General features: G+C 46.0%; 2 protein-coding genes and 1 pseudogene across 2 annotated transcripts in view; all 3 read left to right on the forward strand.

Moving 5' to 3' along the window:
* The window catches only part of LOC136624365 (zinc finger protein 83-like), a 179,900-nt pseudogene that overhangs the window by 75,167 nt on the left and 87,828 nt on the right, over positions 1 to 16,905 (forward strand).
* LOC136626716 (zinc finger protein 27-like) overlaps positions 1 to 16,905 on the forward strand; it is a 659,137-nt gene that overhangs the window by 69,054 nt on the left and 573,178 nt on the right. Inside the window, exons 3-6 of the mRNA XM_066601724.1 lie at positions 2,183 to 2,340; positions 2,473 to 2,577; positions 2,949 to 3,128; positions 3,218 to 3,341. Coding sequence (XP_066457821.1) covers positions 2,183 to 2,340; positions 2,473 to 2,577; positions 2,949 to 3,128; positions 3,218 to 3,341 — 567 coding nt within the window. The remainder of the gene's footprint in view (positions 1 to 2,182; positions 2,341 to 2,472; positions 2,578 to 2,948; positions 3,129 to 3,217; positions 3,342 to 16,905) is intronic.
* Positions 6,120 to 7,652, forward strand: LOC136624987 (zinc finger protein 83-like; the record flags this gene model as incomplete). Its single annotated transcript, XM_066598911.1, has 1 exon — positions 6,120 to 7,652. A coding segment is annotated over one exon (1,155 nt), but the record flags the coding sequence as incomplete, so codon positions are not given.

Genomic DNA, 16,905 nt, shown 5'->3' on the forward strand with positions numbered 1-16,905 from the left:
CATATAACTTTTTACATTTGTATGACGGACGTATAGTTTATTTATTTATTACAGCACAGGAATTGCTTCACTTCTATTAAGAGTTATGGCACTTCCTCTTTTTAAATGAAGTTAGCAGCCTTTTTTTTTTTTCTTCCATCCTCCGGTCATCTGTGATTGGCCATCAGGTGGTGGATGAAATGACTGAGTTGTCTTAGGCCCACGTGTGGTTCCTTCGATATAATTGGGTTACATCATGAGTTAGTAATAGCATAGACCTCCCATGTTATTTGCATACGTTTCCAGTAAAATTGCTTGAGTAATTATTGCGGTAGCTGTTTCAGACTGCGGTTGTCCATGTCTGAGTTATACTGTCTTCCAAAGTTGCAAAACAGATGGAAAATGTAACGTGTTTATACTATATATTATCTTGTCAGCGTTTGAGAACAGAAGTTTCATAAGAGGATGTATTGCATATTGCGTAAATGTAAGGACAGAAGGCAAACATGACATTTGGTTATACAGAATGTTAAATTCACTAATGTCCACTACCAAAGGCTCAAAGTCCAAAATATAGAAATATTGGGTTTCCACTACAAGCCTCTGTCAAAGCAATTTTTTCGGAGGGCCGCCTCCAGGTTCTCGCCACCAATTTTGAAGAGGTTCACCACTACAATTCAGCAAACGTGCTGGTTTCAGCATCATACGCCCACAGAGTCCACAAATGTATCCCAGCGCAGTGTCCAGCTACCTGACACCTAGACAGAATGAATTGTCCTGCTTTGACCACTCAAATTTCTTCATGTGTCCCACTCTCCTTGTAGCGATCAAAGGAAGCGTAACTGATTTCATGAGACATTGACAGTTGTACTGTATACCTGTGGTGGTAACATTTGTGACACCTCCTGCTTAAAACAAATCTTTTGTTTCAGAATGCGTTGTTGAATTGTGCAGATGGTTAGAAGTACTAGCATCCGAGTCCGCTTTATGGCCACGTTTGTGGCTCCTGACAATTTTGTGACGGAGGTGGCATGGCATTGCAATTCTGATCAGCACTGTATAACAGGACAGAGCTCATTGGACACTGCCTGTTTTTAAATTTAAGCGGACGTAAAATACCCTGAGTCGTAAACAGCCGGTTTGGTTTGGGTCTGATAAACACACGCATCCCTGGGGGGTCAGCGCTGGTCGGCATGTATAAGCTCTCGTTTTACCACAGTTATCCGAGATACTGGATTGGAGCGTTCACAGGAAGCTTAACTGATTTAATGAGACTTTCAAAATCTTTGGTTTTTAGAATGTGTTGCTAAATTGTGGAGATGGGTAGAAGTACTGGCATCTGAGAGCCCTTTATGTCCACGTTTGTGGCTCCAGGCAATATTGCACGGAGGTGGCACGGGATTGGAAATCTGATGATACGTTAATTTATCATCAATTCTCATCAGCATAGTGTGATATCGCCCACAATTTCATAGAGGGTCACTGCCAGGCCCTGCCAACCCTCTGCAGTGTGTGTCTCCTGTTCCTCCTCATCCAATACGCACTTAAAAATAGACATGAGGGTGGTGTGGCTATCAAGTGACCGTGTGGCACGAGGACAGCTGAACGCTGCGCTGGGAAAAATTTGAGTACACTGTGGACGCAGGCTTGTGCCTGTATCCTGGGGGGGGGGGGGGGGATTGGACAGTAATGCCAGCATGCAGCACAGGATAAGAGGCAGATGTGTCACCCACAGGCGGTGATTGGCCTTCGTTGCACCTAGTGTGGTGCTTAGCTAAGATGTGCCAGCGTGTGTGCCTTGCTGATTACGATCTGTCCCAAGTAAATTGTTAGGGGGGTGACTGCCAGGCTCTTGCCCACAATTTGGCTTAATAGTGTCACCTGGGAGCCTCAGATGCATCCATGCATACTGCCCCTGCTGTTCCCTATCCATTTCTGTGGTGTTTCTATCACTTTCTGATGTTTTTAGGTGATTCACACACCCTCCCCTATGCGGAGCATGGATCAGCTTAAAAAATGCCTGAGTCTCCTATTGACTTCAATGGGCTTCATTACTCGAAACGAGCTCTCGAGCATTCCAAAAAGCTCGACTTGAGCAACGAGCATCCAAGCATTTTGGTGTTCGCTCATCTCTAGTCATAAGCTATTGGTATAGTTGTAATGTTACATTCAAAATTATTAAAATCCATTTTATTGTTGGTAGATGACAAAACCAGGAGCTCCAAGAGACGTCTGATATCAACAGATCGTAAAGTGGAGGATCCTGGTGTCATACAAGATACATATGAAGAGCCTGCTATTGTCCCAAATACATCCTCAGCACTTCACAGCAAACATCTATCTTCTGATCCTTCTAAACAGGTTACATCTTCTGATTCATTACAGAATATTAAACAAATTAAAATTTACAGAAAAGATGTTAAACATCAAAGATTTCACGCAGGGGAGAAGCCATAATCATGTTCTGAATGTGGGAAATGTTTTTTATATCAGATCATTTTCCTGATTGACCCGACATGGATGGATAGGAAGAGGGGCAAGAGGGCAGAGAATATATTCAACCTCACCCTAGAGATACTCTTCCAGCTTACAGGAGAGGTGAGAGATTCTGGGGATGACATCACGTTCCATCATTCTTATCTATGTCAGTCTCTGGTCACATCTACGGCAGAGGATTTACTGCCGATTCATCATAAATGTCGGGAAAATAATAGAGCCGGTTGTTCTGGTAGAATGACGGAAACCCAACAGATCTACTATAAGGCAATTGGAGTTTGTTGGGGGTCATTATTGTCTGTCATCTAGCAGAACCAAAACTCTGATAATTTGGCTCTTCTGCTCCTGTGACTGAGTAGAACAACGGAGAGGATGAACACAGATGTATTAATAATTGTTGGACATAACTGGAGACATGAAGGACTCTGGGAATTTCTGCAGGGATATTTATGGATGTATCTCCCCATAAACAGGATTACATGGTACTGAAGAAGACTTCTAGTGATGGCTGTCAGGCCCCGGTGTTTGATGGATGGGGAAAACCCCTGAGCCCAATCACAGGGCTACCACCTCACCCCCTGAAACTGGAGGAGATCGATGAGCAGAAGATCCTAGAACTCACCAACAAGAAGATTGCGCTGCTGACTGGAGAGGTGACGCTGCTGGGAATGCTGAGACATTATACAGTAACGCTATGACAGTATAACGTGTCTGGGTGATGATGGTATCATTGTGTTGTCAGGTTCCTATAAGGTGTCAGGACGTCACTGTCTTTTTCTCCATGGAGGAGTGGGAGTATTTAGAAGGACACAAGGATCTGTACAAGGACGTCATGATGGAAGACCACCAGTCCCCCCCATCACCAGGTAATAGACAGGAATAAATCCACATGGCCTTTATTATTTGTATGTAGAGAATGAATTCAGTGGCTTTCTGTGTTTTCTGCAGGTAGATCCAGTACGAGAACAGCAGCGGAGAGATGTCCCCGTCCTCTTCTTTTACAGGATGATCAGGTAGATGGAGAGAAGGTCTCATGAAATCTCCCCTCTGGTCTTTCGACGGCTTGGAAGGTCTTGTGTTCAGTCTTATTATATGATTGATACTTGTGTAGTGAGAAAGCTGGAGATGGCAGGATTACAGCTGACCGCAGACATTAGATATCTGCATCTTATCACTATTTTCTGGTTCTGGAGACTTCTGCTTGGAATAAAGAAGCAACAGGTTAAAGTTATACAGGAGACCTGCAGCTATTTGGCCCAGATCACTACTGCTGTCATGTCATTCCGGCTCCTCATACTAATTAATGACCTTTTCTGGCCATATAAAACCTTCCACACGACTTCTCCAACTGTGTGATGACTTTTACAATATTTATTTCACAGCTTGCAAAACTGGAGGAAGATCCGATCCCTATTGATGCTACAGAGACACATGTGAGGGTGGATCAGCCGTGTAAGGAGGGGATTCCTACAGATGACCCCCCAGGTGAGACTACATGTAGAGAAGAGTCTGTGTTGTCAGGGTTTCCAGCTGTATATTCCCTTATTCAGCCAAAGACAATCTCAGCATTGTTTTCATTATTCGCTACTAAGCAAAAAAAAAGTGTTACCCTTTCCTACCAGCTACACACCTCCTGCATAAACCAGCTAATCAGTTTTAGCTTAGAGTCTCAGAGCTCTACGGTCTATGGCGGTTAGGTGAGTATTCACTCCACTGAGGTAAGTATTCTCTCCTCCCTTTCTTTCTTCCACTTTCTTCTTACCACCAGCACTACAACCACCTTTCTTCACTTCACTTCCAACCCCCACCCCCCTCACCCACCCACCGAGACCTCTCTACCTATACTAAGCCCCCTAGTAGATGCTCCTTGGCGTGGCATATTCCTGGGTGGTATGAAGACTTCCCTATGGGAGAAAGCTCAATTTTCTCCTATTTTGCAGGCCTCCTTACAGCTTGGGAAACCGCTGCGGTGGTCCTGCTGGCGGGAAGCAGAGTCTCATGTGGCTACAGCCCATGGGAATGCGGCAGGACTGCTTCTCCTTTGTCCTTATCTCAGGTGGCACTGATTTTCATCACCCATTCTTGACTAGCCAATATTATTTCTGAAGCTACTGTTGGTAAGAGTTCTCATTTACCACAAAACAAAGCCAGCCATGTGTGGTTCTGTACAGAAGAAAAGGCTTCAGTTTTGTTTTTTTTATTGCTTCAGGCCCCGGACTTTAGATAACAAAAAATCCTTCTGTCCTACAAACCGCGCCCGTCCTGGTGTCCCTGGCCACTATACTCCACGTCCGCCTATAGTAAATCTTCTGTGTGTATGGCTGTCCCCAACCAAGGCATTCAGAGTGAGCGGATGACTTTTCCTATTCAGGGAGACATAAATCACTCAAGTATTAGACATATCTGTTCGGGAAGTCATCTCTTAGAGCTAAGCCATATAGTTTTCCGCCCGACCCCAAGATTGCTTCTTCAGTTCCAGAAGTCCAGTCTCACTTTCATTGTTCAATGCTTTGTTTAATGCGATACACACTCTCTCCTCTCAGTGTGTAATTATTCCTGTTTCCCCTTTAGAACAGTGCAGGAGGTTCTATTTCAATCTCTTCATGTTACCCAAGGAGGACAGCACTGTCCGACCTGTTCTGCATCTGAAGAGATTAAATCAATATGTCAAGGTTCAACAGTTCCGCATGTAAACATGGGAGTTTCTGTCATCCATCGACATTAAGCAATTCACCCAGTGATCAGAGGGTGGTTTACAAAAAAATAGAGGATTTACTTATTTGGATGAGGATTTTGCAGGCCCCAGCGAGCCTCTAGGTTCGCTTTCAAAGTAAGCATGGAAGCATATGGGGGCTTTATATCTCTATGTTCAATGCTTGAAAAAGGAGGTGAATCTGTTTATAAGCCTTCTAAAACACATTGCACTTCTCTGTCATTTTTGTGCTGTTTATCCTGGGCAAACAATGAAAACTGGAGGTTTTTTAGTATTCTCCCAGGAAGTCAGAATAATGCGTGATACTTTCTTCTAAAAGCTTCTGTACTCTGTAACCTTATTAGCTGTATGAGCCGTGGATGAGAACTCCAGCTGTATGTACTAATCTAAAGTCACCGCATTATAAAATCACAACAAAAAATAATCTTATTGGCTAAAATAATCTATTCATTAGGATGGCTGTCAGTAGATTAGGTGCTCCACAAATTATTGTGGCTCATGTAAATGGGAAAAACCTTTTAATGTTTCGATTTCAATACCAGCCTTATAATTTGTATGAACATTTTATATACAAATGTCATGAGCTATTGGTATAGCTGTAATGTTATATTCAAAAATATTACAATCCATTTTATTCTTGGCAGATGAAAAAACCAGGAGCTCCAACGGACATCTGATATCAAAAGATTTGAAAGCGGTAGATCCTGGTATCATACAAGATACATATGAAGAGCCTCCTATTATCACAAATATATCCTCAGTACTTCAAAGCAAAAAACTATCTTCTGATCCTTCTAAACAGGTTCCATCTTCTGATTCATTACAGATTGTTAAACAAAAAAAAATATACAGAACAGATGTGAAACATCAAAGAGTTCACACAGGGGAGAAGCCATATTCATGTTCTGCATGTAGGCAATGTTTCAACTGAAAATCATACCTTGTTAAACATCAGAGAACTCACACAGGGAAGAAGCCAAATTCATGTTCTGAATGTAGGAAATGTTTTAACATAAAATCAAGTTTTGTGTCACATCTGAGAATTCACAAAGAAGAGAAGCCATATTCATGTTCTGAATGTGGGAAATGTTTTAACCTAGAATCAACTCTTGTGTTACATCAAAGAATTCACACAGGGGAGATGCCATATTCATGCTCTGAATGTGGGAAATGTTTTAGCCAAAAATCATATCTTGTTAAACACCAGAGAATTCATAGAGTGGGGAAGCCATATTCATGTTCTGAATGTGGGAAATGTTTTACCCGAAAATCATATCTTGGTAAACATCAGATAATTCACACAGGGGAGAAGCCTTATTCATGTTCTGAATGTGGGAAATGTTTTAATCGAAAATCAAATCTTGTTGAACATCAGAGAAGTCACACAGGGGAGAAGTCATATTCATGTTCTGAATGTGGAAAATGTTTTAACATAAAATCAAGTTTTGTGTTACATCAGAGAATTCACACAGGGGAGATGCCATATTCATGTTCTGAATGTGGGAAATGTTTTAACCAAAAATCATATCTTGTTAAACACCAGAGAATTCATAAAGTGGAGAAGTCATATTCATGTTCTGAATGTGGGAAATGTTTCAACCGAAAATCAAGTCTTGTGTTACATCAGGGAATTCACACAGGAGAGATGCCATATTACTGTTCTGAATGCGGGAAATGTTTTAACCGAAAATCATATCTTGTTAAACATCAGAGAATTCATATAGTGGAGAAGCCATATGCATGTTCTGAATGTGGGAAATCTTTTAACCTAGAATCAATTCTTGTGTTACATCAGAGAATTCACACAGGGGAGAAGTTATATTCATGTTCTGAATGTGGAAAATGTTTTAACATAAAATCAAGTTTTGTGTCACATCAGAAAATTCACACAGTGGAGAAGCCATATTCATGTTCTGAATGTGGGAAATGTTTTAGCCTAAAATCATATCTTGTTAAACATCAGAGCATTCATACAGGGGAGAAGCCATATTCATGTCCTGAATGTGGGAAATGTTTTAAGCGAAAATCACATCTTGCAAACCATCATAGAATTCACGCAGGGGTGAAGCCATATTCATATTCTTAATGTGGGAAATGTTTTGACCAAAAATCAAGTCTTGCATTACATCAGAGAATTCATGCAGGGTAGAGAAGCCATTTTAATGTTCTAAATATGGGAAATCTTTCACACATAAATAAGAAACATGAAAAAAGCCATATTCATTAGAGGAGAAGCTTAATTCATTGTAGGAATATGGAAACTGTTTTAAGCAGACACCGACTCTTTCTCATCTGGGAATTCACACAAGAGAAAATCCATTTTCATGTTAAGAATGTGAGAAATGTTTTGTATTCAAAAGATTTTTATTGAAAAGTTAAAGGTAATACAAGAAACACAAATACAATAAAATATCAAAGATTTAACATATAAGTTGTGATGATATAAATTGTTAAACTTGTCCTCTTGTATTTTGTTTAATAACAATTGACTCAAATTTTCATGTAAATTGGTGATTTTGTTGGTGACATATGCCACCTCTCCGAATATCCCTCTCAAGTATGAATATACCTGAGGCCCTGGTTGTGATAATCAGGAAGGGCTCAGCCTATGGTGTTATTCTTCTAAAGTAAGAAACCAAGTAACTAAGTTTAAAAAGAAATTTAAAAAAAAGTATTGTGGGGTAGAGGGGGACGGTAATATAGCAGGGTACCTAGGAATAAGAAAGATGAAGAGTAGAGAAGCAGAAAAGGAAGACAAAGAAATAAAAGAAGCAGCCGCTTTGAAGATGTCGACCACGAGTCATGAACAGGGATGGTCTATTGGGTTCTTAAATAGATATATAGATGGAGTATCTCCTATTACTGTACAATTCCATTTGCTAGCCGGCTAAAGAGAGATGGTGAGTCTTGAACACTAGAGATGAGCGAGCACACTCGTCTGAGCTTGATGCTCATTAGAGCATTAGGGTACTCGAGATGCTTGTTACTCGAGGCGAACACCACGCGGTACTCGAGTCAATTGCATTACCTTCCCCGCATGTTTAGCGCCATTTTCTAGCCAATAGACATGCAGGGAAGGCATTACCACTTCCTGCTGTGACGTGCTAGCCCTATCCCACCCCACAGAGACCGCCGAGAACTTAAAGTGGTCCCGCCCGAGGCTGGCCTCAGACGCATGCTGGCAGAGGTTAGGGAAACTGCTGCTGATACAGGGAAAGTGTTAGAGTAGGATCCAGTCTTCAAGAACCCCAGCAGTCCTTCTTAGGGCTACATCTGACCGTGTGCATTACTGTTGTGGCTGGCTGGGAGCAGTAGTGCACCATTTTGTTTTTCATCTCAGGCTGTGCAGGCCATTTCAGCTATACTGTTCTCAGTTTGCAGTTTATTATGCAGAGTTTAGGGGAAGAGCTGCTGTTGATAAAGGGAAAGTGTTAGAGTAGGATCCTGTCTTCAAGAACCCCAACGGTCCTTTTTAGGGCTACATCTGACCGTGTGTATTTTAGTTATGGGCTGCTGGGAGTTGTAGTGCATCCATTTTTGTATTACGCATCTAAGCCTTTTCCCAGCCTTTCAGTAATAGCGTTCTCAGGCTGCAGTGCCGTACAACCAGCTCTCACCGTGAAACTGCACTCAAATATTTCCTAGCCTACTGCGAACGACTTTATTTATACCATTCTGTGTCTGCAGTGAATAAGACACAGAGTGTAGGGACACAGCCAATTCTATAGGAAAAGTTATACACTATACACTGCTGATCCTCCATGCAAAAACCCCAAAGCTCCTTCTTAGGGCTACATCTGACCGTGTGCATTATAGTTGTGGCTTGCTGGGAGTTGTAGTGCATCCATTTTTGTATTACGCATCTAGGGCCTAGGCCAGTTCCCAGCCTGTCAGTAATAGCATTCTCAGGCTGCTCTCACCATGAAACTGCTCTCTAACATCTCCTAGCCTACTGCAAACGACTTCATTTATACTGTTCTGTGTCTGCAGTGCATTAGACAGAGGTCTCACCGCTAAACAGTACTGTAATATTTCCTGGGCAACTGCAAAGTATTTCAGCTCTGCCGCTGTGCAGAGCGTCTCACTACCCTTTCCTTGGTGGGGTTGGGATAGCCGCAGTTACCAGCACGATCCACTGGCTTTAGAGTCTTCTCCTACTCCACACAGCTTCTATTATCTACAAGTCTCTGTGAGCGATAAATTACCCCTGGGTATCAGCGCAAGACAGCGGGTTAATGTTTTAAAGCCACAGCATAGAGCCTCCGCTATCTACAAGTCTCTGTGTGCGGTGAATTAAGCCACAGTTGTCAGTGCTGTACAGTGGGGTAATATATTTGGGCCCTGCTCTATTCTTAATCCGCCATGATGAGGAGCAGGGGTAAGGGTCGACGACGTGGACGCGGACGTCCAAGTGAGGGTGTGGGCACAGGCCGAGTTCCTGGTCGTGGTGAATCAAAGCTGCTGCGGGATTAGGAGGAGAGAGGCAAGTTGCTCGGGTCTCCAGCTTCATATCACAATTTACGGGTCCACGTGGTAGACCTTTATTGCAAACAGAGCAGTGTGAGCAGGTCCTGTCGTGGATTGCAGAAAATGCATCCAGCAATGTATCGACCACCCAGTCTTCTACACAGTCCGCTACTCCCGGCCTAGGGACTGCAACTCTGAATCCTCTGGCTGCTGCTCCTCCTTCCCCCCAGCCTCCTCACTCCTTGAAAATGACATATTCTGATGAGCAGGCAGACTCCCAGGAACTGTTCTCGGGTCCCTGCCATGAGTGGGAAAAACTGGTTCCTCTCTCACCTGAGGAGTTTGTCGTGACCGATGCCCAACCTTTGGAAAGTTCCCGGAGTCCGGTGATGAGGCTGGGGACTGCCGGCAACTGTCTTAAGAGCTTTTTGTGGGTGAGGAGGTCGATGATGAGACACAGTTGTCTGTCAGTGAGGTAGTAGTGAGTGCAGTAAGTCCGAGGGAGGAGCGCACAGAGGATTTGGAGGAACAGCAGCTGGACGAAGAGGTGACTGACTCCACCTGGTTTGATAAGCCTACTGAGGACAGGGCTTCAGAGGGGGAGGCAAGTGCAGCAACAGGATAGGTTGGAAGAGGCAGTGGAGTGTTTCCCAAAGGACCCCCTCGCAGCAAGCCTCTGTGCAAAGGGCTAGGTGTTCAAATGTGTAAATGTTTTTTAGTGAGAGCGTGGACGACCAACGAACAGTGGTGTGCAACCTGTGTCGCACCAAGATCAGCCGGGGAGCCACCACTACCAGCCTCACCACCACCAGCATGCGCAGGCATATGATGGCCAAGCACCCCACAAGGTGGGACGAAGGCCATTCACCGCCTCCTGGTCACACCAGTGCCTCTTCCCCTGTGCCCCAACCTGCCATACAGATCCAATCCCCCTCCCAGGACACAGGCATGAGTGCCTCCCAGCCTGCACCCACACCCTCACCTCCACCGTCCTCCACTCCATCCAGCAATGTCTCTCAGTGCAGCGTTCAACTGTCGCTAACACAAGCGTTGGAGCAAAAGCGCAAATACACTGCCACCCACCTGCATGCAGATGCTTTAAAGGTGCACATAGCCAAATTAATCAGCCTGGAGATGCTGCCATACAGGCTTGTGGAAACAGAGGCTTTTAAAAACATGCTGGCGGCGGCGGTCCCTCGCTACTCGGTCCCCTGTCGCCAGTATTTTTCCCGGTGTGCCGTCCCAGCCCTACACCAACACGTCTACCGCAACATCAATCGTGCCCTCACCAACGCGGTTACTGGGAAGGTCCACTTAACCACGGACAGATGGACAAGTACTGGCGGACAGGGCCACTATATCTCCCTGACGGCACATTGGGTGAATTTGGTGGAGGCTGGGACCGAGTCAGAGCCTGGGACCGCTCATGTCCTACCCACACCCAGAATAGTGGGTCCTACCTCGGTGCTGGTATCTGCGGCGTTTTATGCCACCTCCTCCAAACCCTCCCCCTCCTCTTCCTTCGCCACCTCTACCTCTTAATTAAGAAGTGTGAGCACGTCGCCAGCAGTCGTTAGTGTGCGGCGCGGCAGCACAGCGGTGGGCAAGCATCAGCAAACCATGCTAAAATGAATTAGCTTAGGTGACGAGGCACACGGCCCCCGAGCTGTTGCAGGGTCTGACAGAGCAGACCGACCTCTGGATTTTGCCGCTGAGCCTCCACCGGGCATGGTCGTGTGTGACAACGGCCGTAACCTGGTGGCGGCTCTGCAGCGCGGTAGCCTCACACACGTGCCATGCCTGGCCCACGTCTTCAATCTTGTGGTTCAGCGGTTTCTGAAAAACTACGCCCACTTGTCTGACCTGCTCGACAAGGTGCGCCACGTCTGCGCACATTTCCGCAATTCCACCACGGACGCTGCCACCCTGAGGACCCTTCAACATCAGTTTCAGCTGCCAGAGCACCGACTGCAGTGCGACGTGCCCACACACTGGAATTTTACGCTGCACATGTTGGCCAAGCTGTACGAGCAGCGTAGAGCAATAGTGGAATACCAGCTGCAACATGGGCGGCATAGTGGTAGTCAACCTCCCCAATTCTTTACTGAGGAGTGGGCATGAATGGCAGATATCTGCCAGGTCCTCGGAAACTTTGAGGAGTCTACCCATATGGTGAGTGGCAATGCGGCAATCATTAGTATTACCATCCCGCTGCTTTGCCTGCTGAGAAGTTTGCTGCAAAGCATAAAGGCCAACGCTTTGCAGTTGGAAGAGGAGATAGAGAATGACAGTATGTTGCTTGATAGCCAGACCACCCTCATGTCTATATCTCAGCGCGTTTTGGAGGAGGAGTAGGAGGGGGAAGAGACAGCTGGACACACTGCAGAGAGTACCCATGCTGCTTGCCTCTCATCTGTTTAGCGTGTATGGGCTATAGAGGAGGAGGATCCTGAAAGTCATCTTCTTAGTGAGGACAGCGATGTGTTGCGTACTGGTACCCTGGCACACATGGCTGACTTCATGTTAGGCTGCCTTTCTCGTGACCCTCGCGTTAGACGCATTCTGGCCAACATGGATTACTGGGTGTACACCCTTCTTGACCCACGGTATAAGGAGAAACTTTCCACTCTCATTCTCGAAGAGGAAAGGGGTACGGTAGTGATGCAATACCACAGGGCCCCGGTGGAAAAAATGATGGTAAACTTCCCATCTGACAGCGCTAGTGGCAGAAGACGCAGTTCCGAGGGCCAAGTAGCAGAGGAGGCGCGGGGATCAGGCAGCATGTTCAGCGCAGGCAGGGGAACATTCTCCAAGGCCTTTGCCAGCTTTATGGCTCCCCAGCAAGACTGTGTCACCACTCCCCAGTCAAGGCTAAGTCAGAGGGAGCACTGTAAAAAGATGGTGAGAGAGTACGTAGCCGATCGTACCACCGTCCTCCGTGATGCCTCTGCTCCATACAACTATTGGGTGTCAAAGCTGGACACGTGGCACGAACTTGCGCTGTACGCCCTGGAGGTGCTGGCCTGCCCTGCTGCTAGTGTCTTGTCAGAGAGGGCGTTTAGTGCAGCTGGGGAAATCATCACGGATAAGCGTACCTGCCTATCAACTGCCAGTGCCGACATGCTTACACTCATAAAGATGAACAAAGGCTGGATTTCCCCAGACTTCTCTTCTCCACCAGTGGAACCTAAAGATTCCTTTCGCTGCAACCGAAGAAAAAAGCATTCTCTATCACCGGAAAAAAAGGGGGAATTAGATTTGTCAATCACTCTCGGATATTATTACTCCTCCTCATAAAACAGCAGGTCCTCACGCTGAACTGCCAATTTTTCTGTGGCCCAAAAGGCTCTGTTTATAATTTTTTTACAATTTTTCAAAGTTTCAAAAGTTTTGATACTTTAACAGAAACCATTTTTTTCCCCACAGGGCTGCCTCCAGGCTTTGTTACAAATTAAGCAACAGCGAGCTGTATCTTTAAAAAATGTTTATGGGTTTCACCTGCCCTCGCGGTTGAGCAATTTTTCAGGGGTACACTTGTACTCTTGGTACACCAATTTTTCTGGCCCTCGCCTATACTGTTATCTAACTAATTTTTCCGGCCTGCGCCTACAGTCATGGTACACCAATGTTTCAGGGGTTCACCTATACTCTTGCTACAGAAATGTTACAGGGGTCTGCCTATACTTTTGCTACAGAAATGTTATTGGGTCTGCCTATACCTTTGCTACAGAAATGTTACTGGGGTCTGCCTATACGTCTGCTACAGGAATGTTACTGGGGTCCGCCTATACTTTTATTACAGAAATGTTACTGGGGTCTGCCTATACTTTTGCAACAGGAATGTTACTGGGGTTCGTCTATACTTTTACTACAGAAATGTTACTGGGGTCTGCCTATACTTTTGCAACAGAAATGTTACATGGGTCTGCCTATACTGTGGGTACACAAAGACTTCCCATCGCGGTGTTTTACCTATCTGGCACAAATACACTGACTGACTAGGGCAGAAATGTGGGCCCAGGCCAAGGTCCTTGGCGGGGTGAAACTCTGCCATGGTTGGGCACTCTGATTACCTGTGTAATACCATCTTTGTGCACTGACAGCATAGGCGAGCCCAAGGAACTCAAAGACTTCCCCTTGCGGTGTTGAGCTATCTGACACCTACACAGAATGAATTGTGTGGGGACACATGGATTTCCCATTGCTATGCAACTCAGGGCACCTTGAGTCACATAAGGTGAAGGCTGGGACTGAGCCTGAACTTGGGCCCGCTCACATACATCCCACACAGAGTATTGCGGGTCCTACCTCGGTCATGGTTTCTTGGCCTTGTAATGCCACCTCCTCCTCCTGCTTGGGGTCAGGGGATCTGCACTGGGCAACATGTATTTTCTCTCGTAATACCACAGTTAACTGAGACACTGGTTTGGGCCAAACAAAAGGAGCATTACTGCATTAATGAGACATTCACAGCTGCATTAGCATCCGAGTCTGCTTTATGCCCACGATTACTGAGGGTGTGAGCCGAGGTGGAGGTCCTTGGCAGGGTGAAACTGCCTTGTTTGGGCGCTGTGATTTCTTTGTGTGTAATACTTTCCTTGGGTTCGTTTGGTTCACCTATACTGGCTTACAATGGGTTACAGATGCCCATTGATTCTCACCTGTTCTGTTGCGTTATGGTAGGTAGACCCTGTCAATTAATGAAAGGGTATTAATGGTGTTTTCTCGGGCCTCCCTGCACAGGACAAAACTTTCCCCCGGACACAGGTAGAAATACTCAGGTAGATGTCTGATACAGATGTTATTACGCCTGTGTAGATTTTGAATGTCATCCAGGTGTGTTAGGATATCTGAGGTTTGGTTAGCATTCTTGTTGATATGATCATTGATATGTATATATATATATATGATCTTGTACCTCCTCTGCTTCTACTAGATGATGGCCTATGTGTTGTATCTCTCTCTTTCCAATCCCAGTCATCTTCCACCCCATACAGTGAGGTGTTAGTTGTGTGTCCCTCTGCTGAGCTGTGTAGTGAAGAGGAGTTGAGGGAGACCACTGCTGAAGCTGCGGGGATGGAAGTGCTCTGGAGTGTGAGGGGTTAAGCTGGCTCCTGGTGCTTTCAGCTACAGAGGGAAAGGCCTCTGCAATGCCTGCTGAAGTATTATCTCTGCCTTCCCCTGCTGTGCTGTGTGTGTCCCTGCAGACATCTCCCCGTGGGCTGACTGTGTTAAGCCGCACACTTGTGGAGGTCCCAGGCTCCGGTATTTTTGTATCTTGACGCCACCGGAAGCTAAGGGCTGAGCTGGGTTAGCAGGAGTTAACGCCCCCAGACAAGCCCCTAGCTTCTGATTGGCAGTCAATTGCAAGCTGCAGAGACTCTAATAATGTGGGGTCCCTGCTGCTGTGTGTGCTCTGCCTTCTGCACTGTCACCCGCAGCCCCAGCGTTAGTGTCCCCATCCCCCCAGCACTGATCTGTAACCCCCAACCCTGGAGTCTGTGTCCCTGTCCCCACGGCACTGACCAGCACTGCCGTGGTATGTGAGCCACTGGGGAGAAAACAGTCACAGTGGCGGCCGACTTTTGCTGTAAAGCTGGCCTGATGAGTGACAGAAGCGACAGCATTGGCTGAGTGGAGCAGCGTCGGCAGTCACAGTCAGATGAGCAAAGCAGCTCCGGCGGACACAGGATGACTGCAGCAGCGGTGGCAACACTACCAGCAGAGTAGCGATGACGGGGAGCAGAGGATCAGCGCGGCAGTGATCACAGTCCAATGAGCGGAGCAGCGGACATAATGCCATGAGCAGAGCAGTGGCAGGGACCAGAGTCGCTTCGGCGGAGGGACCATTGCAGTCCACACTCTTTGCAGCAGTGGCGGGGTGGTAAGTAATGAGCAGAGCAGCGGTTCCGGGCAGAGGATGAACGCTGCAGCGGCGACGGACAGAGTCCAATGAGCGGAGAAGCGGCCACAGTCGGATGACCAGAACAGCCCAGCGGAACAGCAGTGGTGGCCAGAGTGGCCTAGTAAGATATGAGCAGTCCTTTCAAGGGGTAGCTGGGTCATCTGGCCTGGCTAGTAGTTCCCATGCTTCTGGGCAGTCTGTTTGGTCATCAGGACAAAAAACAGGCCTGCGTTGGTAATTTAACGAAGTCTAATGCATTTCCTGGGAAGTTTAAATTTAAGCACATCTGTCCCCACAGTAATGGGACTTCCCATTAAGCATTCCGTTGCTTTAGAAAAGGAAACGAAAAAGGAACATCTAATTTTGAGCAAAAAGACGGCTCCAGTGAAACTTCTAGAGATGGACCCATTTCTAAATAACTGAAAATTGAATAAGCTTTAATAACCCTTTACAAAACCCTTGTGAATGTCCTGCTTGGTCATTCAACAAAATTTGTCTACAATTGACAGTAGAAACCTATACACCTCCAAAGATATGAATAACATAACAATGGCTAGATTTTTTATATATATATATCCCAAAATAAAAGAAATATATAAATATATACACTAGATTGACCCAATGTTTGCTACGCAACCATAAAATGTTTCGGAAAATGGTTGTTGTGAATCTCCCCCTTTCTCTTTCCATGCCACTTTTCTCTCTCTATCCATGCTGCTTCTTTCCATCCCTCTTCATGCCGATTCTCTTTCCCCCTCCATGTCGCTTCTCTCTCCCCTGCTCTATTCTGCTTATCTCTCATCCCTTCATTTCATTTCATGCTCCCACTGTCCATACTGCTTCTCTCTCCTCCTCTGTACATACTGATTTCTCTACTCTGTCCATGATGCTTCTCTCTTTCTCCCTCTCTCCATGCTGCTTCTCTCCCCCCCTCTGCATTCTGCTTCTCTCCCTCCTCTCCATGCTGCTTTTCTTCTATGCCACTTCTCTCCCCTCCCTCCATGCCGCTTATCTCTCCCCTGCTCCATTCTGCTTATATCTCTCCCCTGTCCATGCCACTTTTATCCCCCTCTCTATGCTGCTTCTCTCTCCCCTCTATGCCGATTATCTCTCCCATGCTCCATTCTGCTTTTCTCTCACCCGTCGATACTGCTTCTCCGCCCCCCTCTCCATGCTGCCTATCTCTCTCCATGCTGCTTATCTCTTCCCTCTTTTCATGCCGCTTCCCTCCCTCTTTCCATCCTGCTTATCTCTTCCCCTCTCTCCATGCCGTTTATCTCTCCCACCCTCTATGCCGCTTCTCTCCCTTCTTCTATGCCACTTCTCTACTCCCCCTCTCCATGCT

Source organism: Eleutherodactylus coqui, chromosome 4 (genome assembly GCF_035609145.1).
Source record: "Eleutherodactylus coqui strain aEleCoq1 chromosome 4, aEleCoq1.hap1, whole genome shotgun sequence".
Lineage (NCBI taxonomy): Eukaryota > Metazoa > Chordata > Amphibia > Anura > Eleutherodactylidae > Eleutherodactylus > Eleutherodactylus coqui.